Here is a 27,784-nt window from a genome sequence, read left to right as displayed (position 1 = left end):
AAGATGCTTCTGGTACATGGACCCTGGTCATGTAGGGCTGGGAGAGTCAGTAAGATTTAATTATAGGGGCCTACAGTAAGTCAGTAAGGAGGCAGAAGCTGCTTCTGGTACATGGACCCTGGTCATGTAGGGCTGGGAGAGTCAGTAAGATTATGTAATAGGGGCCTACATTAAGTCAGTAAGGAGGCAGAAGCTGCTTCTGGTACATGGACCCTGGTCATGTAGGGCTGGGAGAGTCAGTAAGATTCTGTAATAGGGGCCTACAGTAAGTCAGTAAGGAGGCAGAAGCTGCTTCTGGTACATGGACCCTGGTCATGTAGGGCTGGGAGAGTCAGTAAGATTATGTAATAGGGGCCTACAGTAAGTCAGTAAGGAGGCAGAAGCTGCTTCTGGTACATGGACCCTGGTCATGTAGGGCTGGGAGAGTCAGTAAGATTCTGTAATAGGGCGCTACAGTAAGTCAGTAAGGAGGCAGAAGCTGCTTCTGGTACATGGACCCTGGTCATGTAGGGCTGGGAGAGTCAGTAAGATTATGTAATAGGGGCCTACAGTAAGTCAGTAAGGAGGCAGAAGCTGCTTCTGGTACATGGACCCTGGTCATGTAGGGCTGGGAGAGTCAGTAAGATTATGTAATAGGGGCCTACAGTAAGTCAGTAAGGAGGCAGAAGCTGCTTCTGGTACATGGACCCCGGTCATGTAGGGCTGGGAGAGTCTGTAAGATTATGTAATAGGATGCCTACAGTAAGTCAGTAAGGAGGTAGAAGCTGCTTCTGGTACATGGACCCTGGTCATGTAGGGCTGGGAGAGTCAGTAAGAGTGTGTAATAGGGGACTACAGTAAGTCAGTAAGGAGGCAGAAGCTGCTTCTGGTACATGGACCCTGGTCATGTAGGGCTGGGAGAGTCAGTAAGATTATGTAATAGGGGCCTACAGTAAGTCATGCTTCTGGTACATGGACCCTGGTCATGTAGGGCTGGGAGTCAGTAAGATTATGTAATAGGTGCCTACAGTAAGTCAGTAAGAAGGCAGAAGCTGCTTCTGGTACATGGACCCTGGTCATGTAGGGCTGGGAGAGTCAGTAAGATTATGTAATAGGGGACTACAGTAAGTCAGTAAGGAGGCAGAAGCTGCTTCTGGTACATGGACCCTGGTTATGTAGGGCTGGGAGAGTCAGTAAGATGATGTAATAGGGGACTACAGTAAGTCAGTAAGATTATGTAATAGGGGCCTACATTAAGTCAGTAAGGAGGCAGAAGATGCTTCTGGTACATGGACCCTGGTCATGTAGGGCTGGGAGAGTCAGTAAGATTATGTAATAGGGGACTACAGTAAGTCAGTAAGGAGGCAGAAGCTGCTTCTGGTACATGGACCCTGGTCATGTAGGGCTGGGAGAGTCAGTAAGATTATGTAATAGGGGACTACAGTAAGTCAGTAAGGAGGCAGAAGCTGCTTCTGGTACATGGACCCTGGTCATGTAGGGCTGGGAGAGTCAGTAAGATTATGTAATAGGGCCCTACAGTAAGTCAGTAAGGAGGCAGAAGCTGCTTCTGGTACATGGACCCTGGTCATGTAGGGCTGGGATAGTCAGTAAGATTGTGTAATAGGGGCCTACATTAAGTCAGTAAGGAGACAGAAGATGCTTCTGGTACATGGACCCTGGTCATGTAGGGCTGGGAGAGTCAGTAAGATTGTATTATAGGGGCCTACAGTATGTCAGTAAGGAGGCAGAAGCTGCTTCTGGTACATGGACCCTGGTCATGTAGAGCTGGGAGAGTCAGTAAGAGTGTGTAATAGGGGCCTACATTAAGTCAGTAAGGAGGCAGAAGATGCTTCTGGTACATGGACCCTGGTCATGTAGGGCTGGGAGAGTCAGTAAGATTATGTAATAGGGGACTACAGTAAATCAGTAAGGAGGCAGAAGCTGCTTCTGGTACATGGACCTTGGTCATGTAGGGCTGGGAGAGTCAGTAAGATTATGTAATAGGGGACTACAGTAAGTCAGTAAGGAGGCAGAAGCTGCTTCTGGTACATGGACCCTGGTCATGTAGGGCTGGGAGAGTCAGTAAGAGTGTGTAATAGGGGCCTACATTAAGTCAGTAAGGAGGCAGAAGATGCTTCTGGTACATGGACCCTGGTCATGTAGGGCTGGGAGAGTCAGTAAGATTATGTAATAGGGGACTACAGTAAGTCAGTAAGGAGGCAGAAGCTGCTTCTGGTACATGGACCCTGGTCATGTAGGGCTGGGAGAGTCAGTAAAATTATGTAATAGGGGACTACAGTAAGTCAGTAAGGAGGCAGAAGCTGCTTCTGGTACATGGACCCTGGTCATGTAGGGCTGGGAGAGTCAGTAAGATTATGTAATAGGGGACTACAGTAAATCAGTAAGATTATGTAATAGGGGCCTACATTAAGTCAGTAAGGAGGCAGAAGATGCTTCTGGTACATGGACCCTGGTCATGTAGGGCTGGGAGAGTCTGGAAGATTGTATTATAGGGGCCTACAGTAAGTCAGTAAGGAGGCAGAAGCTGCTTCTGGTACATGGACCCTGGTCATGTAGGGCTGGGAGAGTCAGTAAGATTGTGTAATAGGGGCCTACAGTAAGTCAGTAAGGAGGCAGAAGCTGCTTCTGGTACATGGACCCTGGTCATGTAGGGCTGGGAGAGTCAGTAAGATTATGTAATAGGGCCTACAGTAAGTCAGTAAGGAGGCAGAAGCTGCTTCTGGTACATGGACCCTGGTCATGTAGGGCTGGGAGAGTCAGTAAGATTATGTAATAGGGGCCTACATTAAGTCAGTAAGGAGGCAGAAGCTGCTTCTGGTACATGGACCCTGGTCATGTAGGGCTGGGAGAGTCAGTAAGATTATGTAATAGGGCCCTACAGTAAGTCAGTAAGGAGGCAGAAGCTGCTTCTGGTACATGGACCCTGGTCATGTAGGGCTGGGAGAGTCAGTAAGATTCTGTAATAGGGCGCTACAGTAAGTCAGTAAGGAGGCAGAAGCTGCTTCTGGTACATGGACCCTGGTCATGTAGGGCTGGGAGAGTCAGTAAGATTATGTAATAGGGGCCTACAGTAAGTCAGTAAGGAGGCAGAAGCTGCTTCTGGTACATGGACCCTGGTCATGTAGGGCTGGGAGAGTCAGTAAGATTATGTAATAGGGGCCTACAGTAAGTCAGTAAGGAGGCAGAAGCTGCTTCTGGTACATGGACCCTGGTCATGTAGGGCTGGGAGAGTCAGTAAGATTATGTAATAGGGGCCTACAGTAAGTCAGTAAGGAGGCAGAAGCTGCTTCTGGTACATGGACCCTGGTCATGTAGGACTGGGAGAGTCAGTAAGATTATGTAATAGTCACCATCTTATAGGCAGCCGGTGAAAGGAACAGAGAATGGGTGTTATGTGGTAAGTCTGGTTGGTAGGTAAAGCTGAGCTGTAGCCCTGCCCTTTGTTGGTGAACTTCTACCATATGGACCTGTTTCACCAGGACTGAGTCATAGCCAACTGGCATCACCCACACCTGGAGCTCAGCTAGACAACCATTTAGGATTGGTACTGGGTACTCAGTACCCGGAGCAAAGAACAGGTCATCTGCATAGCAGTGGTAGATGAGGGCATGACATCTGGTTATTTCAGAAAGAAAAGATGACTACTGGCGCTATAATACTAGATGGCGCATATATGAATGAAGACGCCTGTATAATAAATAACCATCTGGTTTTATTCAAGACAAAATATTATTATTTTTTAACAAACTACTTTCACTATGTAAAATTCACGTATACATGTCATCTAACATTTTTCCTAATTTCAACAACCATTAAAAATCACCTGGCATGTGTTACCATGATAACTATTTCCAGAAATAGATCTTTCATAATATGTCCCGTAAGTGTGTTTTAGAAGAAAATACGCTTAAAGGTGCTGTCCCAAATTGTGGTTGCTGCTCATATGCTATGTGCACACAGCCTAGCACCCCATAAAGCAGGCATATCCAAACTGCGGCCCTCCAGCTGTTGTGAAACTACATATCCCAGCATGCCCAGACACAGTTTTGCTGTCAGAGAATGCTAAAGCTGTGTCAGGGCATGCTGGGATGTGTAGTTTCTCAACAGCTGGAGGGCCGCAGTTTGGACATGCCTGCCATAAAGCATATATTGCTGTACGTGGTGTGAAGATTATTTCACCCACCGGTAGCATGTATATTGCAAAAAGCATAGGATAGGATAAGAACCTTGAAGAACAACGCATGGCAATGATAAGTATACTCCAGAAGATTAAAATGGTTCCTCACCTGAGTGATGTCTATTGTGTGCAACAAGAGATGATTTATTTCTCAGAGTATGGAAATGGCTTCTCACCTGTGTGACTTCTGTGATGTGTAAGTAAATCACATCTTGTTAGACAACATTTCCCACACTCAGAGCAAGAAAATGGATTCTCACCTGTGTGACTTTTCTGATGTATAACAAGATGTGATTTCTGTGCAAAACATTTCCCACACTCCGAGCAAGAAAATGGCTTCTCACCTGTGTGACTTCTCTCATGATTAATAAGATGTGATTTCTGTGCAAAACATTTCCCACACTCCGAGCAAGAAAATGGCTTCTCACCTGTGTGACTTCTCTGATGTCTAACAAGAACTGATTTGAGTGCAAAACATTTCCCACACTCAGAGCAAAAAAATGGCTTCTCACCTGTGTGACTTCTCTGATGTCTAACTAGATCTAATTTGAGTGCAAAACATTTCCCACACTCAGAGCAAGAAAATGGCCTCTCACCTGTGTGACTTCTCTCATGATTAATAAGATGTGATTTACTTACAAAACATTTCCCACACTCAGAACATGGAAATGGCCTCTCACCTGTGTGACTTCGCTGATGTCTAACAAGTTGTGATTTGTGTGCAAAACATTTCCCACACTCAGAGCAAGAAAATGGCCTCTCGCCTGTGTGACTTCTCTGATGTCTAACAAGATGTGATTTCCATGCAAAAGATTTCCCACACTCTGAACATATCAGTGGCCTCTCACCTTCCTTACCTGTGTGTGGGTTAATACGCTTTGTGTTCTGTGTAAAACATTTGGCATCTATAGAACAGGGAATCACTGTATCTACTCTCAGAGCTGTAACAGATGCACCAATATCAGAGTGATCAGGAGAACACTTCCCAGGATCAGAAGGACCAGCTGATAGAGCTGGATGTATCATTGGGGTAATGGGGTTATCTCCTGGAGAATCCTGTATACTGTCATTATCTTTTATGTCACAATCCGGGGATAACATTAGATGTCCTTCTGAGATATTCCTGCTTGTGTGTCCATCTGCTGGAAATAAAATACATTATGGAAATGTGACATTTTCTGTAACAATATTAATCTTGTAAACAATAGGAGAAGACGACTCTCTGGGACACTTAAATTGACATCGGACATCGGAAAAAACGAAAATGCAGAATACGACAGCTTAGTAAATCCCACTAAAAAAAACTAAAAGTTGCAAATTCACACTACCGACGTCATTCGTGTTTAATCTCCCACCAAATTCCGACAATTACGAATCTTAGTAAATATACCCCCAAGAATGGAATGCGACACCAGTAGTTAAATGTTATGTTGTGGTCCAATGCATCAACAATATATTTACTCAAAAAGATACAAGTAAAAGATACAACAGTCCATACGTTTGTTCGCCAGCACTCCCGGATCCGGTCCTCAGCCAGTCTTAGCAAGATGACCTTCAGAGATAGACTGAGCCTGGCCAGGAGGCCGTACTTTTATACAATGTGTCCATAATACAATACAAAAGGAAATGTAAGCTCTCTTCTTCCATAGGTCAAGGGGCAGGTCATTTACAGTACATGAGGGGTCATAGGTTGGTTTGAATGAGTGGGCGATGCTTGGTCCAGGTGTTTTTGCAGGTTTCCACCACCGGGTTCCCGACGAATATCATGAGTACAGTATTTATAGTATTTGCAAATATTACAATTCGTAAATGTGTGTGTATAATAAAACATAACTTTTAATGAAGGCTTTATAATATTGTGTCTCAGACTATCATTGTGTCCACCCTCCTGAGAACACTCACAATAACAAATGTAATATTATAATAAGACTTAGATATATCTCTCTCTTGTACTGGTAACTAACCATGAAGTATAAATGGAGATGTAGTCACTCGCCAAGTCCTATGTCAGCACCAATGTAAAACAATGGATGGGGAACATATCGTATGAATTGGAGATTCTAGATGAACAATAACATCAGTCATATGAGCTGATGGATCAGAGAAATGTCTCCTAACGTTACTCCTGGAAGCATTGGTAAGGTAGCATTCCTTTATGTGTGTGCTCATACGCTGGTAAGCCTGTACAAGTGTTACTCACCCTTATATAAGGTATATTGCTATAGCAGAGTAGGTGTGGAACAAGGAATTTTACATGCAATACACCATATAATACACTGCAATCATCATCATCATCATCATCATCATCTGCTAGGTTATAATACCCTGTTACACCCCTATCATCAGTGTCTTACCTCTATACTCTCAATAGTAATAAGGATGATGGTGTGCACAGTAAGTATGATACAGAGAATTACATATCAGAATCTATACAGCTGCCGCCATACTTCTGCTTCTCATACGTGTGCTACTGGCAGCAGTGAACATCTGAGTGAGAGTGCAGGGAAGACAGCAGAGTCTGATGAGAAAGAGATTGGATCTGCCTTTGCAGGGCTGTACCACACCTGTCACCCCTGTTAGTATATAAAACAATAAATAAGAGGGATGTGGCCTGAGTCCATCCAGACGTGCTTTCTGGAGCTCTCCTCACTAAGTGGCTTCTTATCTACCCTACCTGATAGCTCTCAGCCGCCGCTGAGACCAAGACCCAATCTATTAATTCCACCACTCCTACTGCCCTAAAGCTGCTCGCTCCGCGCACTGTTAATTACCGCAGCCTAGTGACGCCGCTGAAGCCACGGGCTGTATTCTGGGGCTAAGTGTGCCTAGTCTTTCCTGCACGCTCCGGCCACCTGACTTGGAGGCGCTTTTGGCTCAGGCGGGAGCACTTACTCTCCTGCTAACACAGGTGCGCAGCTCCCGTTACTACTGAGGACAGAAGGGTCTGCCCACAGTCACCGGAGCCCTGCGGTGATATTGGGAGGTGAGGTGGCTGCCATTTTGGATCCTGGTACCCGGCCATCGCATGCTTTGCCTTCTGCCTTCAATAATGTGTAAAATTGATATAAACTGCTAAATAAGTGTCCTGACGGTTGGACCGGGGTCACTACACTAAATTGAAGCATTTGCCTGGAGGTGAAACTACCTTCTATTTATATGGTACCACTATCATCTACTTCCTCTCAGTCTACATGCAGAGCCCAGTATCAAGTATCGTCTGAGTACAGCTCATTACACTCTGATTACAACCTCACAGTGTGTTATTTTGTGGATTTATCCACTGAATATATTTTGCCATTTGTGTCTCTCTGTGTCGAGAGCTTCACGTCTGTATCACGCTGACCTCTAGTGGAATTTATCGGTCATTACTGTGTTATTTGTGTTGCATTACATCATGTTTAAGCTTTGAGGTCTGATATCAGGGAGATTGGCACTCGTACAGACTAAGATGAAAGAGATTGTTGTGTCTCACAAAGATCTGATCTTAGCTCATGACACCCTTCAGGAAGACCCGGTCTCTATTCGTGATAAAGTCATTGATTTAGAAGACTGGTCTCGGAGAAATAATATCAGAATAATGGGCGTTCCAGATTCTGTTACAAATGCTGAGCTTTATGATTATGCCACGGTCCTCTTGTCAGAAACTTTCACCGAAGGCTTCTGCTGCGGACCTTCTTATTGATAAGATCCATAGGCTCCCAAAGTCCAAACAGGCCCCTATCCAAGCTCCGAGGGACACTCTGCTTTCTTCATATTAAAGAACGTATCCTACAGGCTGATTTGTCTTCCTCATCCACAGCTGAGTGCCTAGATGATATCAGTATTCTTCCTAAGTCCACAGGATCCACAAAATAACAATGGGATATGATGAAGCGACAGCCTCCCAGCTTGCAACGGGTCCCGTCCATATATCCCCGCCTCCTTGCTCAGGCAAATCAGTTGTATTCCAAAGCTCAAGGCAGGAGCATCATAGAGAGCCTTAATCAGGCGATAAGAACACACATGCACACGCTTCCGTACAAGAAGGAAGAGGCCAGTGAGTAAAAGGATCCTCAGATCAGGTGAGCCAGGGTGGGATCCCTATGGATCCTGTGGACTTACCATAACGTATATTTCTCTGGCAGGGCCCACAGTTATCCACAGGATAACAATGGGATTTCCCAAAGCAATTTAGTGAAGGGGACGCTCCAGACTGGAAAGGAGAATCCTTCGCCCAAATGCAGCATCCTGAGGCAAAGGTATCAAAGGCATAATGTCTAATGAATGTGTTAATGGAAGACCGTGTGGCTGCCTTACATATGTGTTCCGCTGAAGCACCACGTTGTGCTGCCCACGACGGACCTACCTTACGAGTAGAGTGAGCAGAGACACTAGCTGGATTAGGGAGATCAGCTTGAGAATATGCTTCTGAAATCGTCATTCTAAGCCACCTCGCTAGTGTTTGCTTGTCAGCAGGCCATCCTCTCTTGTGAAATCCGTAGAAAACAAAGAGAAAATCTGTCTTTCTGATGGCACTGGTACGATCCACGTTGATCCTTAAAGCCCTGACTACGTCCAAAGATGCATCTCCCACAGAAAGACCTGGCCCATGAAAAGTTGGTACAACAATTTCTTCCTTAAGGCGGAATTTAGTCACCACCTTAGCAAGATATCCAGATTTAGTTCTGAGAACCTATCTATCTGGATGAAATATCAGAAAAGGAGAGCGACATAACAATGCCCCTAAATCTGAATCTCTTCTAGCTGAGGCAATAGCAAGTAGAAAGAGAACTTTAGCTGTCAACCATTTAAGATCCACTTTATTAAGTGGTTCAAATAAGGCAACTTGAAGGGCTTTCAGGACTAGACTTAAGTCCCAAGGCACTGTAGGAGGAACAAAAAAAGTTGAATGTGCAGCATTCCCTGGAAAAAAGTACGCACATCCTGTAAATTGGCAATTTTCTTTTGGAACCATACAGTCAATGCCAACACTTGCACTCTGAAGGAAGCCACCTTCAAACCTTTATCCATTACAGCCTGAAGGAATGCGAAGACCCTGGAAACTCTGAAAGCCTTAGGGTCCATTTTCAATTCACTGCACCAATGAATATAGGTTTTCCATATTCGGTGATAAATGCAAGCTGAGGAAGGTTTCCTTGCTCTGAGCATAGTCTGAATTACCTGTTGTGAGAATCCTCTTGACTTCAGGATAGATGTTTCAAGAGCCACGCCATCAAAGACAGTCGATCCAGATGTCTGTGATAACAAGGACCCTGCATCAGTAGATCTGGATGTTGAGGGAACAGAAGTGGAACACCCATCGACATACTCAGCAGATCTGTGTATCAATGTCTTCTGGGTCAAGCCGGAGCTATTAGTATCACAGCACTTTTCCCTTGCTTTATCTTTCTCACCACCATGGGTAATAGGGTGATTGAAGGAAACACATAAACCAGATGAAAGTCCCATGGGACCGACAGGGCATCCACAAAGTTCGCTCTGGGATCCTTTGTTCTTGCCCCATAAGCAAAAACTTTGTTGTTCAGATGGGATGCAATGAGATCTATCTCTGGAAACCCCCACTTGTCCACTAGCGTCTGGAAGACCTCCGGGTGTAGAGACCATTAATTTTCCTGAATGGCGTGTCGACTGAGAAAGTCCGCTTCCCAGTTTAGGACTCCCAGTACGAACACTGTGGACAAGGCTGGATGATGAAGTTCTGCCCACTTTAGTATGTGACTTACCTCCTCCATCGCTTTCCGACTTCGAGTTCCTCCCTGATGGTTGAGGTACGCTACTGCCGTTGCATTGCCTGAGCAGATCTGGACTAGTTTTCTCCGAAAAATGTCCTTTGCCTGAATCAGTGCCATATATATGGCCCAAAGTTCCAATATGTTTATTGGCAGGCAACTTTCTTCCCTGGTCCATTGCCCCTGAAAACACATTACTGACACTGCTCCCCAGCCCTGAAGACTGGAATCTATCATCAGAATTTCCCAATCTGATATCCAAAGGGGTCTACCCTTGTCCAGATGGGATGTCTGTAGCCACCGGGCTAATGACCTTCTTACTTCTATTGTAAGAGACAGGGTCTGTGTTTTTATTGTCTGATGCAACCCATGCCATTTGGCAAGAATCAGAAGCTGCAGAGTCCTTGAGTGGAATTGTGAATACTCCACCATGTCGAACGTTGATACCATCAAACCCATCACCTGCATTGCTGCGTGAATGGATACCATTTCACTGTGTAACAAGTCCTGAATCCTTGAGTGAACCTTGGATATCTTGTTCAGATTTAAACTTACTCTCTGAAGACCTGAATCCAGTACCAGCCCCAAATGAGTCATCTGTTGTGACGGAACCAGAAACAATTTTTCCCAATTTATGAGCCACCCATGGTTCTGCAGACATGTTATTGTCTGTCGCAGATTACATAAGAGCAACTCCTGCATCTGTGTCAGGATTAAAAGATCAACGAGGTATGGAAAATATATTTTCTCATACGTCCTAGAGGATGCTAGGGTCATCATAGAACCATGGGGTATAGACGGGATCCGCAGGAGACATGGGAACTTTAAGACTTTGAAAGGGTGTGAACTGGCTCCTCCCTCTATGCCCCTCCTCCAGACTCGTTTTATAATTGTGCCCAGTGAGACTGGACGCACTGCAGGGAGCTCTACAGAGTTTCTCTGACAAGACTTATGTTAGGTTTTTATGTTCAGGGAGGCTGGCAACAGACTCCCTGCTTCGTGGGACTTAGGGGAGAGGAGTATCACCCACTTCCAGTGAGCTCAAGGGCTCTGCTTCTGGCTACAGGACACCATTAGCTCCTGAGGGTGCTGATCGCTGGGTATGCCTAGATGCTCACACCCGCAGCCCGCCGTCACCCCCTTTCAGAGCCAGAAGTCAGAAGACAGGTGAGTAGATGAAGAAAAGAAGACTTCAGTGACGGCATTTATCTGAGGTACTGCAGCGTGCGGACGCTGCGCGCCAAGCTCCCACATACATGCAGCACTACAGGGTGCAGGGTGCGCGGGGGGGGGGGCGTCCTGGGCATCTAATAAATCCTCAGTGGACATCTGGCAAGAGGGGACATTAGTGCAGAGGTACTGTCCCAAAACCCCCGCCATTATAATCATACAAGAAGCGGTACTGAAGCGCCCCATTAAGGGGGCGAAGCTTCGTCCTCACAGCTCACTCGGCGCCATTTTCTCTCCATCAGGCTGCAGAGACGCTGGTCCTTCCTTCACACTGACAGGTATCAGGGCGCAAAACAGGGGGGGGGGGTCACTGGCTAAATTTGGAGCAATATACTTTATATAAAAAGCGCTTATTTGGCGTTTATTGGGCGCTTCAGAACTGCTGATTGGACGCTGGGGTGTGAACTGGCAAATCCCCTCTGTGTCTCTCTGACAGGCTTTACTGTGGGTCTGTCCCCTATATGCCCGGTGTGTCTGTGGGTGTTTGGTGCACGTGTGTCGACATGTCTGAGGATGAAGGCTCTTCCCAGGAGGAGGCTGTATTAGGGACACAAACGGCTGCAGCGGTGACCCTGTCGGCACCGGCGATGTCGGATTGGATAAATGTGTTGAACACCTTGAATGCTAATGTGGCTCTTATTAGCAAGAGGCTAGATAAGTCTGAGTCTCAGACACAGGCATGGAAGAAATCTGCAGAAGATATGTTACTGCAAAGTCAGGTCCCCTCAGGGTCACAGAAACGTACACTGGCCCAATTGGCAGACACTGATATCGACACAGACACTGATTCCAGTGTCGACTATAGCGATTCCAGATTAGACCCAAAATTGGCATAAAGCATTCAGTACATAATTGTGGCTGTTAAAGGGGTATTACATATCACTGAGGACCGGCTGTCTCTGATAAAAGGGTCTGTATGTATAAGGAAAGGAAACCTGATGTAACGTTTCCTCCCTCTCATGAACTGAACACGCTATTTGAAAACCTCTGTGAAGCTCCTGACAAAAAGTTTGAGATTCCAAAAAGAATTACGGTAGCTTATCCGTTTCCCTCGGCGGATAGGGAAAAGTGGGAGTCACCCCCCACCGTGGACAAGGCCCTGTCACATTTGTCTAAAAAGGTGGCTCTTCCGTCACCTGCCACGGCGGCCCTTAAGGATCCTGCGGTTCGTAAACAAGAAACTACGTTAAAGTCCATTTATGCGACCACAGGTACGCTACTCAGACCTGTCATTGCGTCTGCGTGGGTAAGTAGTGCTATCGAAAAGTGGGCAGACAACTTGTCTTCTGATGTAGATACTCATGATGCTGGGTTATATCAAGGACTCTGCAGCCTACCTTAAGGAAGCTGCGAGAGATATTGGTCTTTTGGGATCTAAGGCCAATGCCACGGCAGTCTTAGCTAGACGAGTGTTGTGGATACACCAATGGAATGCTGATGCCGATTCCAAGAAAAGTATGGAATCTCTACCATATAAAGGTATGGCTTTATTTGGTGACGGCCTTGATAATTTACCGCGGGTAAGTCATGCTTTTTACCTTATGTTCCTCCACAACAAAAGAAAAAGCATCACTATCAGATGCAGTCCTTTCGGCCCAATAAATACAGGAAGGGCCGAGGTTCTTCCTTCCTTGCTACTAGAGGAAGGGGAAGAGGTAAATGATCACCAGCCTTGTCAGGCTCCCAGGAGCAGAAGTCCTCCCAGGCTTCTGCTAATTCAACCGCATGACGTTGGGGCTCATATGCGGGAGTCCGCACCGGTGGGGGCACGTCTCAAACTCTTCAGTCAGTTTTGGGTTCGTTCAGACCTAGACCCATGGGTTTTACAAATAGTATCCCAAGGGTAGAAGCTGGAGTTTCAAGACGTTCCCCCTCGCCGTTTTTTCAAATCGGCCTTACCAGCTTCTCTTCCGGACAGGGAGGTAGTTTGCGACGCAATACAAAAGTTGTGTCAAAATCAAGTTATCGTCAGGGTTCCCCTGTCACAACAGGGAGAAGGCTTTTATTCGAGCCTGTTTGTGGTCCCGAAGCCGGACGGTTTGGTCAGACCAATCCTAAACCTGAAATCCCTAAATTTCTACCTAAAGAAATTCAAATTGAAGATGGAGTCTCTCCGAGCAGTGATCTCCAGTCTGGAGGAAGGGGATTTTATGGTGTCGGTGGACATAAAACATGCCTACTTACATGTTCCCATTTATCCTCCGCATCAGGCTTACCTGAGGTTTGCAATACAGGATTGTCATTACCAATTTCAGACGTTGCCGTTTGGTCTGTCCACGGCTCCGAGGATTTTCACGAAAGTGATGGCGGTGATGATGGTTCTCCTTCGCAAGCAAGGAGTCACGATTACCCCATACTTAGACGATCTCCTGATAAAGGCGAGATCCAGGGACCAGTTGGTGCAAAACGTTGCACTCTCCCTGACAGTTCTTCAGCAACATGGTTGGCTCCTAAATTTGCCAAAATCACAGTTGATGCCGATGACGCAGTTGTCGTTTTTGGGAATATTGGACACAGAACTACAGAGAGTATTTCTTCCAGTGGACAAGGCTCTGGAACTTCAGAGTCTGGTCAAACTAATTCTGAAACCAGCAAGAATGTCAATCCATTAATGCATTCGGTTGCTGGGGAAGATGGTTGCGGCCTAAAAGGCCATTCAGTTTGGCAGGTTCCATGCAGAGTGTTCCAGTGGGACCTGTTGGACAAGTGGTCCAGGTCCCACCTACACCGGAGGATAATCCTGTCTTCCAAGACCAGGATATCACTCCTGTGGTGGCTGCACAGCTCTAACCTCCTAGAGGGGCGCAGGTTCGGGATACAGGACTGAATCCTAGTGACCACGGTTGCAAGCCTCCGAGGCTAGGGGGCAGTCACAATGGGAGAAAACTTCCAAGGAAGATGGTCAAGTCAGGAAACTTGTTTCCACATAAATATTCTGGAGTTAAGGGCCTGTTACAACAGGGGCCGTGCGTGTATCAGGACTTACCGCGGCTACGTTTGACGGCATGGCGGTTGAGCGCAAAATCCTAGCCCGTAAGGGTATTCCCAGTGAAGTCATTCCCACACTTATTCAGGCCAGAAAAGGTAACGTCTAAACATTACCACCGTATTTGGAGAAAATATGTTTCTTGGTGTGAATCCAAGGGGGCTCCTACGGAAGAGTTTCGACTAGGACATTTTCCCCATTTTCTACAAGCAGGTGTGAATGCGGGCCTAAAATAGGGCTCAATTAAGGAACAGATTTCGGCCTTATCGGTTTTATTTCAGAAACAATTGGCCTCCCTTCCAGAAGTTCAGACTTTCGTAAAAGGAATGTTGCACATCCAACCTCCATTTGTGCCTCCAGTGGCACCATGGGATCTTAATGTGGTGTTGCAGGTCCTTCAATCACATTGATTTGAACCTTTACGGAAGGTGGAGTTGAAATTCCTCACTTGGAAAGTGGTCATCCTGTTGGCCTTGGCATCTGCAAGGCGGGTGTCTGAGTTAGCGGCCTTGTCTCACAAGGGCCCTTATATGATCTTCCATAAAAATAGAGCTGAATTGAGGACACGTCAACAATTTCTACCGAAAGTGGTTTCCTCTTTCCACATGAACTAACCTATTGTGGTGCTTGTGGCTACGGACGCCTTTCGCTGAGTCAAAATCTCTGGATGTGGTCAGAGCTTTGAAGATTTATTTCGCCAGAACGGCTCAGATTAGGAAAACAGAGGCTCTGTTTGTCCTGTATGCTCCCAACAAGGTTGGGTGTCCTGCTTCCAAGCAGACCATTGCACGCTGGATCTGTAACACGATTCAGCATGCTCATTCCACGGCTGGATTGCCGTTACCGGAATCGGTGAAAGCCCATTCTACTAGAAAGATGGGCTCGTCCTGGGTGGCTGCCCGGGGGGGCCTCGGCTTTGCAACTTTGCCGAGCAGCTATTTAGTCTGAGTCAAACACATTTGCAAAGTTCTACAAGTTTGACACCTTGGCCGATGAAGACCTTCAGTTGTTCAATCGGTGCTGCAGAGTCATCCGCACTCTCCCGCCCGTTCTAGAGCTTTGGTATAACCCCATGTTTCTATGATGACCCCAGCATCCTCTAGGACGTATGAGAAATAGACGTTATGGTAAGAACTTACCGTTGATAACGTAATTTCTCTTATGTCCACAGGTATCCACAGGATAACATTGGGATATGCCGGAGCGACAGCGGAAATGGCACCAAACAGTCACAAGCTTTCTGGCCTCCCAGGATGCATCGGGGCTTCACCGTATAATCCCGCCCACTCACTCAGTCAAATCAGTTCTTTCCACAGCGATTAGGCAGGAGCATCAGGTAGAAACCTATTTAGGCGATAAGAACACACATGCACACCCTTCCATACAAGAGGGAAGAGGTTTAATGATTGTTAAGATCCTCAAATCAGGTGCGTCAGGGTGGGATCCCTGTGGATACCTGTTTATATAAAAGAAATTACGTTATCCACGGTAAGTTCTTACCATAATGTCTATTTCTCAGGCTGGGTCCACAGGTTATCCACAGGATAACATTGGGATTCCCAAAGCCAGTTTTAGTGGTTGGGACACTCCTGATTACACAGGAGGACCTTTCGCCCGAAGTCTGCATCATGAGAGTCAAAAGTATCCAAGGCATAATGTCTGATGAATGTGTTTATGGAAGACCATGTGGCTGCCTTACAAATCTGTTCTGCTGAAGCACCCTGTTGTGCTGCCCATGAAGGACCTACCTTACGTGTAGAGTGAGCAGAGACATTAGCCGGAGTAGGGAGATCTGCATGAGAATAAGCTTCTGATATTACCATTCGGACCCATCTTGCGAGCGTCTGTTTACTAGTGATGAGCGGGTTCGGTTTTACTCGGTTCTCAAAACGGCATCTTATTGGCTCACCGATGTCACGTGTTTTGGATAGCCAATAAGATGCCGTTTTAAGAACCGAGTAAAACCGAGTAAAACCGAACCCGCTCATCACTACGGTTTACTAGCAGGCCATCCTCTTCTATGAAATCCGTAGAGGATGAAGAGAGAATCTGTTTTTCTGATGGCACTAGTACGATCTATGTAGATTCTTAAAGCTCGGACTACATCCAGCGACGCTTCTCCCGCAGAAAGTCCCGATACCTGAAAAGCTGGGACTACAATCTCTTTATTAAGGTGAAACTTTGACACCACCTTCGGAAGATAACCAGATCTAGTTCTAAGAACTGCTCTGTCTGTAAAAAAACTTAGGAAAGGAGACTTACATGATAATGCTTCTAAATCTGACTCTCTTCTGGCTGACGCCATTGCCAGTAGAAAAAGTACTTTAGCTGTTAACCATTTAAGATCTGCTCTCTTAAGTGGTTCAAACGGAGGTCCCTGGAGGAATTCAAGAACTAAATTCAAATCCCAGGGAGCTGCAGGAGGAACAAATGAAGGTTGAATATGTACCACTCCCTGAAAGAAAGTATGTACATCCTGTAAATCATCAATCTTTCGCTGAAACCATACAGTTAATGCTGATACTTGAACTCTCAAGGAAGCTACTTTCAAACCTTTTTCCAATCCTGCTTGAAGGAAATCCAAAATCCTGGATACTTTAAAAGATCTCGGATTCAAACTTTTTTCAGTACACCAATGAATATAGGCTTGCCATATTCTAATATACACGAGCTGAAGAAGGCTTTCTTGCTCGGAGCATAGTTTGGATTACTTGTTTAAAAAATCCTCTAGCTTTTAGGATAGAGGTTTCAACAGCCACGCCGTCAAAGATAGACGATCCAGATGACTGTGACAACAAGGACCCTGCATTAGCAGATCTGGACGTTGAGGGAGCAGTATTGGTGCTTCCACGGACATTCTCAGTAGATCTGTGTACCAATTACTTCTTAGCCAAGCTGGAGCTATTAGAATTATTGCTCCCTTTGCTTGCTTTATTTTTCTCACTACTCTGGGTAACAGAGATATTGGAGGGAACAGATATGCCAGATTAAATTTCCATTCTACTGACAGTGCATCTACAAGGACCGCTCCGGGATCCTTGGTTCTTGATCCGTACTTCAGAACTTTGTTGTTTAGACGAGACGCCATGAGGTCTATCTCTGGTAGACTCCATCTGTTCGCTATTGTCTGAAACACTTCTGGGTGTAATGCCCATTCGGTTTCCTGAATGATGTGTCGACTGAGAAAATCCGCTTCCCAGTTCAGAACACCTGGGACAAAACACCGCTGACAATGCTGGGAGATTGAGTTCTGCTCATCTTAGAATGGGAGTTACTTCCTCCATCAATCTTTTGCTGTGAGTTCCTCCTTGATGATTGAGGTACGCAACTGCTGTCGCATTGTCTGGCATCTGTTGTCAGGACTTGCCACTCTTTTATCCAAAAGGGTCTCCCCTTGTTTAAATGGTCTGTCTGTAGCCACCACGCTAGAGACCTTTTTACATTTACTGGAAACTTTATCATCTGCTTTTTTATCGTCTGATGATTTCCGTTCCATTTGGTCAGAATAAGGTGCTGTAATGGTCTGGAGTGGAATTGCACATATTTCACCATGTCGAAGGTTGATACCATCAGACCCAACAGTCGCATTGATGCATGGACTGATATTGTCTGGGTGTGCAACGCTTCCTGAGTCATGACCTGCACCTTGACCATCTTTTTCTCTGGTAAGAAAACTCTCTGTAGGTCTGAATCCAATATGGCCCCCAAATGAACCATCCGCTGTAATGGATTCAGAGACTACTTTTCCCAATTTATGAGCCACCCAAGTCTCTGTAGACAAACTATTGTCTGTTGAAGATGGCTCAAAAGTAAATTTTGCAAATGTGCTAAGATTAACAGGTCGTTGAGGTATGGGAATATTCTTATCCCCTGTTTGCGCAGACAAGCTGCCATAACCACCATGATCTTGGTAAACACCCTGGGTGCTGTTGCTAGCCTGAAGGGCAGAGCTTGGAACTGAAAATGTTCCTGGAGGATGGCAAACCTGAGGTAACACTGATGAGACAGTGCTATAGGCACATGTAGGTAAGCATCCCGTACACCCAGAGATACCATGTAATCTCCCGGTTCCATGGCCAACATTATGGAGCGCAACGTCTCCATGTGGAACTTCGGGATCCAAATGTATTTGTTTAACATTTTTAGATTGAGAATTGGTCGATATGACCCACTTGGCTTCTGGATCAGAAATAGATTGGAGTAAAACCCCTGTCCCCTTTGTGATGGAGGTACTGGGACAATCACACCAGACTGCAGTAATTTTTGGACTGCTTCTTGCAGGGCATTGGCCTTCGACTCTATACGAGACGGGCTGGTGCAAAAAAATCTTTGAGGAGGCTGCCTCCTGAATGGGAACCCATTCCCCTGAGATACCACCTTCTGCACCCAAGCATCTGTTGTTGACTGTTGCCATATGTGTGCAAAATGAAGGAGTCGGCCCCCAACCATGGAATCCTCTAGGCGGAGGCCTGTCTCTTCAGGCTGATGGTTTCTGTTCAGGCTTGGAAGCTGGCTTTTTGCTAGCCCACTGCTTCCTACCCCTGGTTTTGAACTGGGGTTGCTTAGACTCCTCTTTAGCTTTCGCTTTACTTTGCCAACGAAATGAGCAAAACTTTAAACCTTTGGACTTAGGGTTATAAATAGCCGGAAATCTGACCTTCTTTGATTCAGCCTCTGATTTTAGGATATCAGAAAATGGTTTCCCAAACAATATATTACCAACGAAAGGCAATGCTTCCAATTCTTTCTTGGATTCCGCATCTGCTTTCCAGGTACGTAGCCAAACTGTTCTGCGAGCGGCTACTGTCAAGGCTGAAGCTTTAGAAGCAACTGTACCCATATCAATTGCTGCTTGTTCTAAGTATTGGGCAGATTGTGTCAAACGGCTTAAAAGGTACTCTTGCTCCGAAGTAGGAGAAGAGATGTCATTTCTAGTTCCTCTATCCATTCGCCCATTGCCTTTGCTACCCAGGCCGAAGCCATAGCAGGTCTTACCACTGCTCCTACTAGAGAAAATAAATGTTTCCAAAAACTATCTACCCTTCTGTCTGTGACATCATTTAGCGAGGTAGATGACAGTGGTAAAGCAGATTTATGCACAATCGCAGAACATGTGCATCTACTTTTGGAGGAACTTCTCTTTTCGAACAATCCGCAGCTGGAAATGGATAATAAGAATTCCATCTTTTTGGAATCTTATATTTCTTACTGGGCGTCGCCCAAGACTCATCCATCATTTCTGTCAGTTCGTCTGACGCTGGGAATTCAGTTTTCACTGATTTTGTTCGTTTAAACACAGGTGCTTTAGATTTTAACACTGTTTTAGCTGGCTCTTCCAAAGAGAGAACAGCCTTCACAGCATCAGTAAGTTCAGCTACATCCTCTGAACTAAAACTCTGCGACTGATCATCATACGGAGTATTTGAATATACTGTATCATCATCTGTTGTATCATCTTATGTAGTCTGCCACATAGACGTATCAGTCTTAGTCTTACCTGCCCCATGGTTGCTTATAGAGGCTACTGGAACCAAGCCGTAGGAAGGGAGCTGCATGTATGGGTTCATAGTGTAATCTAACCCTTGAGGTGGTGCTACCGGAGCTAACCTGTCCGCTATTGAAGACAGAGTCTTTGCGACCATATTCCAAGGTGGCTCTGTTGGTGGTTGAACCAACTCCTGTTTTTTACTTTGCTGAAAAGCAAAACAGTTCGCACACAAGCCCTCATAAGTGACTAATTGATCCACATAAATTACCCCTGTCTTACAAGATAAGGATGTTAGGGAAGTAGGAGTGCTTGATAAATTCTCCTCATCACTTTTGCCGCTCACAGACATGGTAATAATATATTATGTTATGTTATGACTACAGAGGGTCAGAACAGGACTGACATGACACAGAAAAGTCAGCACGCATACTAGCAGTCAGTCACATGTTAAAGCATTAGACATTGCCATATGAGAATACAACCTCCATAACAACTTATACATAAGTAGGAAAATTGTACTTCTGTTTTTAACTGGTTCTTTTCCAACATAACATGCAGAAAACACAGTAATATACAGGTCTCATATGCAATAGGTGCTAAAACTTAACAATGCATACTAAGAAGTAGAAGGAATTTTTAGTACTGTATACCCTGCCTTCAGAGAGCGGGATACAGGGAGACTCACCACACTTCCGTATCCAAGCAAATGCGCTCGCAAGACGCTGAGTGGATTCAGACGCTACTGATGTACACTACCGCTCTTATATAACTGATAACTGACACAGTCGCTCCTGCGGACACGGACGCTCAGTGACTTCCACGTGTATGCAGACGCTAAGGCCTGCGACTCTGTCTAGGCGGGATCTCTAGTGTACACAACCGCAGCGTCTAAGTTGCGACCGAGTACCCTCGTGGTAGCGTCTGAGCCGGAAGTGAGGTCATTCAGTTCATGAAACGAGAGACGTGCGGAAACTGGTCATGAACTCGGAGGAGGGGCGGCCAGGAGAGCGTCTGAATCCCCCTGTTGACTTAAACTGTAAGGATCGTGGCCTCTACATAGGCCTGGCGCCTATGATCCCTAGAGCGTAGCGCTGTCGCACTCAAGATGTTCGGCGCATCAACACACTGTTTGTAGTCTCCACCAAATTCAGCGTAGCTGTGTCCTGACCCCTCTAGTAAGAGGAAGTCCATAGACTCGCCGTCTCCCCATGCTCCGGCCACAGCCTGGTTACGTCTGCTGGACCTGCTGGAACATCCGACACAGACGCCCGTCGAGACAGCACTAATACCCGAAGGTAAGCGTTGTTGCGACCCGGTGAGGAGTTGTTGGAGCGACTCTTTCTAGCATGCGTTTAAGACGCTATTAACAAGTAAGTTTATAAAAATTAAATAATAAAAGCTTGAGGCTATTCTCACAGCAGCTCTGTGACCATGAGGCTTCCTGCCGCACCAAGCAAAAAACTGATCTGACTGAGACAGTGGGTGGGACTATATGGTGAAGGCCCCGATGCATCCTGGGAGGCCAGAAAGATTGTGACCGCGTTGGTGCCATTCCCGCTGTCCCTCAACCATATCCCAATATTATCCTGTGGATAATCCTGTGGACCCAGCCAGAGAAAGTCACAGTTTGTACAATGCAGAGGTTATTACTGACAATAATACTGCACTGGACTAGTTTATATTGCTAAATAGTCAATAGATATAACACTACACAGTAAGAAATGGATGTATATCACAGGGTAATTGTACTATAAAACCCTGACTAAATGCACTCTCTTTCTTAACTATCATGGTCTAAAAAGGCAGGTAGAATACTTAAGTGTCATGTAAAGTCACAGCGCTGACAACCAGGCGGCTTTACATAGGAGGATTTGCCCAAGCAGTCCCAGGAACAGTGAGCTGAGGGATAATGGCGCCGCAGACACTGATAGGGAGTGAGGAAAAGACAGAGATGCAGCTCCAGGGTGGGAACACTTGCTGGAAATGGCGACCTAGGGCTGGGGGAGGGCCTTCAGGTCTAAGCCTTATCCCCTCTGCTGGCAAAACCACCGGGTACTGTGGGCGATATAAAAACCGGTTTAGAGAGAAAACCTGACCTGCGCCCATGCCCTGGTGATCTAGTGGGATCGCCTGTACTGCCAAAGTGTCCACCGCCAGCGTGCACGGCCCGCCTCCCACTGACCGCGCCGGATCGCGATAAAGACAGGGTCCCGCAAGCGGGACCCACTTACCACCTCCCGAAGCGCGGCCACGCGATCCTGGAGAGCCCCAGCCGTGTGTGTCTAACGTGAAGAAAACCGGAGCCTCCGCTGTAGGTACCAGGCAACCAGGGCTCGGGAGTGTACAGCGCCGCTGGGGAGAGCTGGAGCTGCAGCAGTGAATGTCACAAGACATTTACCACCGCTGCTGCCCTTGAAGTCTTCACTTTTTACTTCATAAAAACCTTTTCTCAGGGCTGCTTGGAGCAGCCCCTCTGTTAAGTGCCTGTTACTGCAGCACCAACTTACAAAACTGAGCTCCTGTGCAGGGAGGCGCGGTGATATAGGAGGCGGTGCTGTGCATTCTGGGAACAGTCAAAGCTTTGAGCCTGTTGGTGCCTCGGATCAAGAGCCTACTCTACACCCCATTGTCCAATCCTTGTGGAGCCCAGTGTACCCCGCAGCTGAAATCCTGTTTTCTCATAAATCCTAGAGGATGCTGGGGTCCACTTCATGACCATGGGGTTTATACCAAAGCTCCAGTATGGGCGGGAGAGTGCGGATGACCCTGCAGCACCGATTGACCGAACTTGAGGTCTTCATCGGCCAAGGTGTCAAACTTGTAGAATTTAGCAAATGTGTTTGACCCTGACCAAGTAGCTGCTCGACAAAGTTGCAATGCCGAGACCCCCCGGGCAGCCCCCCAGGAGGAGACCACCTTCCTAGTAGAATGGGCCTTCACTGACTTCGGTAACAGCAATCCAGCTTGCTGAATCGTACCTCTGATCCAGCGTGCAATAGTCTGCTTGGAAGCAGGACACCCAATTTTGTTGGGAGCATACAGGACAAAGACTCTGTTTTCCGTATTCTAGCTGTTCTAGCAACATAAATCTTCAAAGCCCTAACCACATCTAGATACTTTGACTCAGTGAATGTGTCAGGAATTACTGGCACCACAATAGGTTGGTTTATGTGGAAAGATGAAACCACCTCTGGAAGAAAATGTTGACGAGTTCTCAACTCTGCCCTATCTTCATGGAAGATCAGGTAAGGGCTCTTGTGAGATGCCAATGCCAAAAGCATCACCACTTTCCAAATGAGAAACTTCTACTCTATCTCTTGTAGAGGCTCAAACCAATCCGATTGAAGGAACTGCAACACCACATTAAGGTCCCATGGTGCCACTGGAGGCACAAATGGAGGCTGGATGTGCAGAACCCATTTCACGAAGGTCTGAACCTCTCGAAGAGAGGCCAATTGTTTTTGGAAGAACACTGACAAGGCCGAAATCTGGACCTTGATTGATCGTATTCGGAGGCCCGCCTCCACACCAACCTGCAGAAAATGGAGAAAACGTCCCAACTGAAACTCTTCCATAGGAGCCTTCTTGGATTCACACCAAGATACATATTTTCTCCAAATACGGTGGTAATGTTTCAACGTTACTCCTTTCCTGGCCTGAATAAGAGTGGGGATGACTTCCTTGGGAATACCCTTTCGGGCTAGGATTCGCCGCTCAACAGCCATGCCGTCAAACGTAGCCGCGGTAAGTCTTGATACACGCACGGCCCCTGCTGTAACAGGTCCTCGCGAAGAGGAAGAGGATCTTCTATGAGCTACTCCTGAAGATCTGGGCACCAAGCCCTCCTTGGCCAGTCTGCGGCAATGAAGATTGCTCGAACTCCTGTTCTTCTAATGATCCTGAGCCCTTTTGGGATCAGCGGAAGTGGAGGGAAGACATACACTGACCGGAAAACCCACTGGGCCACTAGCGCATCCACCGCTAATGCTTGAGGTTCTCTCGACCTGGAACAATATCTCTGAAGCTTCTTGTTGAGACGAGATGCCATCATGTCTACTTGAGGAACTCCCCAAAGACTTGTCACCTCTGCGAAGACTTCTTGGTGGAGGCCCCACTCTCCTGGATGGAGATCATGTCTGCTGAGGAAGTCTGCTTCCCAGTTGTCTACTCCTGGAATGAAAATTGCTGACAGAGCCTTTAGATGTCTTTCTGCCCAGAGGAGGATCTTCGTCACCTCTGCCATTGCCGCTCTGCTTTTCGTTACACTCTGCCTGTTTATGTACGCGACTGCTGTTACATTGTCCGACTGGATCTGCATGGGATGATCTTGAAGATGTACCGCTTGTTGAAAGCCGTTGTAAATGGCTCTCAATTCCAGCACGTTTATGTGAAGGCAGGCTTCCTGACTAGACCATTTCCCTTGGAAGCTTTCTCCCTGAGTGACAGTTCCCACGCCTCGGAGACTTGGATCCGTGGTCACCAGGAGCCAGTCCTGAATCCCGAATCTGCGTACCTCCAGTAGGTGAGAACTGTGTAATCACCACAGGAGTGAAATCCTAGCTTTTGACGACAGGATTATCTTTCGGTGCATGTGTAGGTGGGAACCCGACCATTTGTCCAACAGGTCCTACTGGAAAACTCTGGCATGGAACCTGCCAAACTGTATGGCCTTGTAGGCCGCCACCATTTTCCCCAACAACCGAATGCACTGATGGATCGACACACTTGTTTCGAAAGGGCTTTCTACGTAATCTCCTGTTGTACTGTCATACTAACCTACAGTTTCTTAGGTCTTTAAATTGCAGACGTTATAGAGAATGAAGATACACAGACATTTTCACCAGAGAATTTTAGTATCATTTAATTTTTCTCCAGACGAAAGATCCGCTATAAATGGGAGATTAACTAGGCTTTTTTAGTGATCACCTGCTGCCCAGGGGCCTGACCGGATCATTCCTCTAGCCAGGGGCAAAACCGGACCGTTCTTCCTGCCAGGGGCAAAACCGGACCGATCCTCTAGCCAAGGGGCAAAATTAGACCGATCCTCTAGCCAAGGGACGTAACTGGACCGATCCTCTAGCCAAGGGGCGTAACCAGACCATTCTTCTATCAAGGTGTCTATCCCTCTCTACATGATCTCCACTCTGTATAACAGAGATTGTCTGGATACCTTCTCCAGGACATCTGTACAGAATATCACTCCCCATAATCAATCTGTTTGCTCATGAAGTATGAACTTTTCTATCTATGAGGTCTCTACTTGCAGACATACTAGGAATGGAGTACCTATATTAAGGAATGAAGACCATCCTGTCACATACACTTCCTATTACTCTGCTTTAGAAAATAAGAACTATTAAGAGGTTCCATTTCTTAATTACAGCATGGTCCACTGAATACAGTGACCTCCTATAATGCATTAGTCATCCGTGTGCTGAAGAACAATTTCACGGCCTACTCAAAAAAGGAGACTGGCGTTCTAGGGCAGAGAGCTCAGTTCTCAGCTTGCCTTCTTATTGCCGAGACTCAACACCATGTTAGTTACAGAAAACAAATCCTACCTGACCTCAGTGACATGATAAGAAGACTATGGGATTAATATGGGCTGATGGCTCCTGATGTATGAGATATGCCAGAGAGTGTGGGGAGGAGACTGGTCAGAACTCTGGGCTGGTAACACACAGTGAGATTATGTGAAGGGGAGAGTAGGAGTATAATAGGGGTTGAAGGCTCCTGATGTATGAGATACACCAAAGAGTGTGGGGAGGAGACTGTTCAGATCTCTGGGCTGGTAACACAGTGACATGATGTGAGGAGGAGAGCAGGAGTATAATAGGGGCTGATGGCTCCTGATGTATGAGATACACCAGAGAGTGTGGGGAGGAGACTGGTCAGATCTCTGGGCTGGTAACACACAGACATGATGTGAGGCGGAGAGCTGGAGTATAATAGGGGCTGATGGCTACTGATGTACAATACACCCCAGAGAGTGTGGGGAGGAGACTGGTCAGATCTCTGGGCTGGTAACACACAGTGACACGATGTGAGGGTGAGAGCAGGAGTATAATAGGGGCTGCTGGCCCCTGATGTATGAGATACACCAGAGAGTGTGGGGAGGAGACTGGTCAGATCTCTGGGCTGGTAACACACAGTGACATGATGTGAGGCGGAGAGCTGGAGTATAATAGGGGCTGATGGCTCCTGATGTACAATATATATAGAGAGTGTGGAGAAGAGACTGGTCAGAAGGAAGGAGAATATGTGACACTTTCCTGTAATAAGTGTTTATTACTCACCTGTGCTGATATCTGTAGGGATCTCCTCCTCCTTACACTGCTGATCACCCTTCAGATACGTCTCTTCTTCTTCCTTAGTATCTTCTGTCTCTATATCAGTCACATACGTCTCTTCTTCTCCCTCTGTATCTTCTGCCTTTATATCAGTCACATACGTCTCTTCTTCTCCCTCTATATCTTCTGTCTTTATATCGGTCACATACGTCTCTTCTTCTCGCTCTGTATCTTCTGCCTTCATATCAGTCACATACGTTTCTTCTTCTCCCGCAATATCTTCTGCCTTCATATCAGTCACATACGTCTCTTCTTCTCCCTCTATAGCTTCTGCCTTTATATCAGTCACATATGTCTCTTCTTCTCCCTCTATATCTTCTGCCTTTATATCAGTCACATACGTCTCTTCTTCTCCCTCTATATCTTCTGCCTTTATATCAGTCACATACGTCTCTTCTTCTCCCTCTATATCTTCTGCCTTTATATCAGTCACATACGTCTCTTCTTCTCCCTCTGTATCTTCTGCTTTTATATCAGTCACATACGTCTCCTCTTCTCCATCTATATCTTCTGCCTTTTTATCAGTCACATACGTCTCTTCTTCTCCCTCTGTATCTTCTGCCTTCATATCAGTCACATACGTCTCTTCTTCTCCCTCTATATCTTCTGCCTTTATATCAGTCACATACATCTCTTCTTCTCCCTCTATATCTTCTGCCTTTATATCAGTCACATACGTCTCTTCTTCTCCTTCTGTATCTTCTGCCTTTATATCAGTCACATACGTCTCTTCTTCTCCCCCTATATCTTCTGCCTTTATATCAGTCACATACGTCTCTTCTTCTCCCCCTATATCTTCTGCCTTTATATCAGTCACATACGTCTCTTCTTCTCCCTCTGTATCTTCTGCCTTTATATCAGTCACATACGTCTCTTCTTCTCCCTCTATATCTTCTGCCTTTATATCAGTCACATACGTCTCTTCTTCTCCATCTATATCTTCTGCCGTTATATCAGTCACATACGTCTTTTCTTCTCCCTCTATATCTTCTGCCTTTATATCAGTCACATACGTCTCTTCTTCTCCATCTATATCTTCTGCCTTTATATCAGTCACATACGTCTCTTCTTCTCCCTCTGTATCTTCTGCCTTTGTATCAGTCACATATGTCTCTTCTTCTCCCTCTGTATCTTTGATTTTAATATTATTTAATTGGGCTTCACCCTATGTAAACAATACAAATATAATGACACACAGCTCCTCTACACAACATACAGTGACAGTCACTTTGGTTTATTGGGGAGACCCTATAGCCCACCTACCTGATCCTCCTGTGGGATCCTGTGATTCTCCTCTGTACAGTCCTGGGAATACAGAGGACGGGGACATCTCTCTGGGGTATCTCTGTTACTGGGTCCTTCTGTAGGAGACACACAGTGACTGAGTACAGTGTATATATGTGATTATCAGATGATGTGTGTATATAGGGGCCCCCATACCTGCTCTCCCCTGTACAATACATGACAGTCTCCCCTTACCCAGTGATGTGTGGGGCCGGTGATTCTCCATCATCAAGTCCTTGTACAGACCCCTGTGTTCCTCTATACACTCCACCTCCTGCATGGAGACATAGACAGTGACATCCTGACACCTTATAGAAACCTGACACACACTGTGATACAGTCATCACCCAGACACATCCCCTGGTGTTACTGTATAATGCCCCATTCCCAGCAGTCACCTCTCCAGTCATCACCCAGACACATCCCCCGGTGTTACTGTATAATGCCCCATTCCCAGCAGTCACCTCTCCAGTCATCACCCAGACACATCCCCCGGTGTTACTGTATAATGTCCCATTCCCAGCAGTCACCTCTCCAGTC

The 27,784-nt window shown here is 46.3% G+C and overlaps 1 protein-coding gene across 2 annotated transcripts; it reads right to left on the bottom strand.

Moving 5' to 3' along the window:
- Positions 1-3,692: 3,692 nt before the first annotated feature.
- On the bottom strand, positions 3,693-27,515 carry LOC134994878 (zinc finger protein 250-like). 2 transcript variants are annotated; one of them, XM_063951019.1, is made up of 4 exons: positions 27,401-27,515; positions 27,224-27,321; positions 25,907-27,125; positions 3,693-5,316 (listed from the first exon to the last, which is right to left on the bottom strand). In XM_063951019.1, exons 1-4 carry the CDS (start codon positions 27,471-27,473, stop codon positions 4,322-4,324), a joined length of 2,385 nt encoding a protein of 794 aa, XP_063807089.1. In that variant the 5' UTR covers positions 27,474-27,515; the 3' UTR covers positions 3,693-4,321. The 2 variants fall into 2 exon arrangements, with proteins under 2 accessions (XP_063807089.1, XP_063807090.1); XM_063951020.1 differs by having other exon boundaries at positions 27,440-27,515.
- Between the last annotated feature and the right edge of the window lie 269 nt (positions 27,516-27,784).

The sequence above is a fragment of the Pseudophryne corroboree genome, unplaced genomic scaffold, assembly GCF_028390025.1.
Source record: "Pseudophryne corroboree isolate aPseCor3 unplaced genomic scaffold, aPseCor3.hap2 scaffold_1334, whole genome shotgun sequence".
NCBI lineage: Eukaryota > Metazoa > Chordata > Amphibia > Anura > Myobatrachidae > Pseudophryne > Pseudophryne corroboree.
This window is presented reverse-complemented; position numbering and strand designations above follow the sequence as displayed.

What these genes read in the sequence shown, in the direction of transcription:
- LOC134994878 (XM_063951019.1), bottom strand. Translation starts at nt 27,473, where the DNA reads ATGATGGAGAATCACCGGCCCCACACATCACTGGGTAAGGGGAGACTG. An exon ending in TATTGTACAGGGGAGAGCAG is followed by an intron (nt 27,322 to 27,400) that starts GTATGGGGGCCC and finishes TGTCTCCTACAG; the next exon opens with AAGGACCCAGTAACAGAGAT. An exon ending in GGATCCCACAGGAGGATCAG is followed by an intron (nt 27,126 to 27,223) that starts GTAGGTGGGCTA and finishes TTGTTTACATAG; the next exon opens with GGTGAAGCCCAATTAAATAA.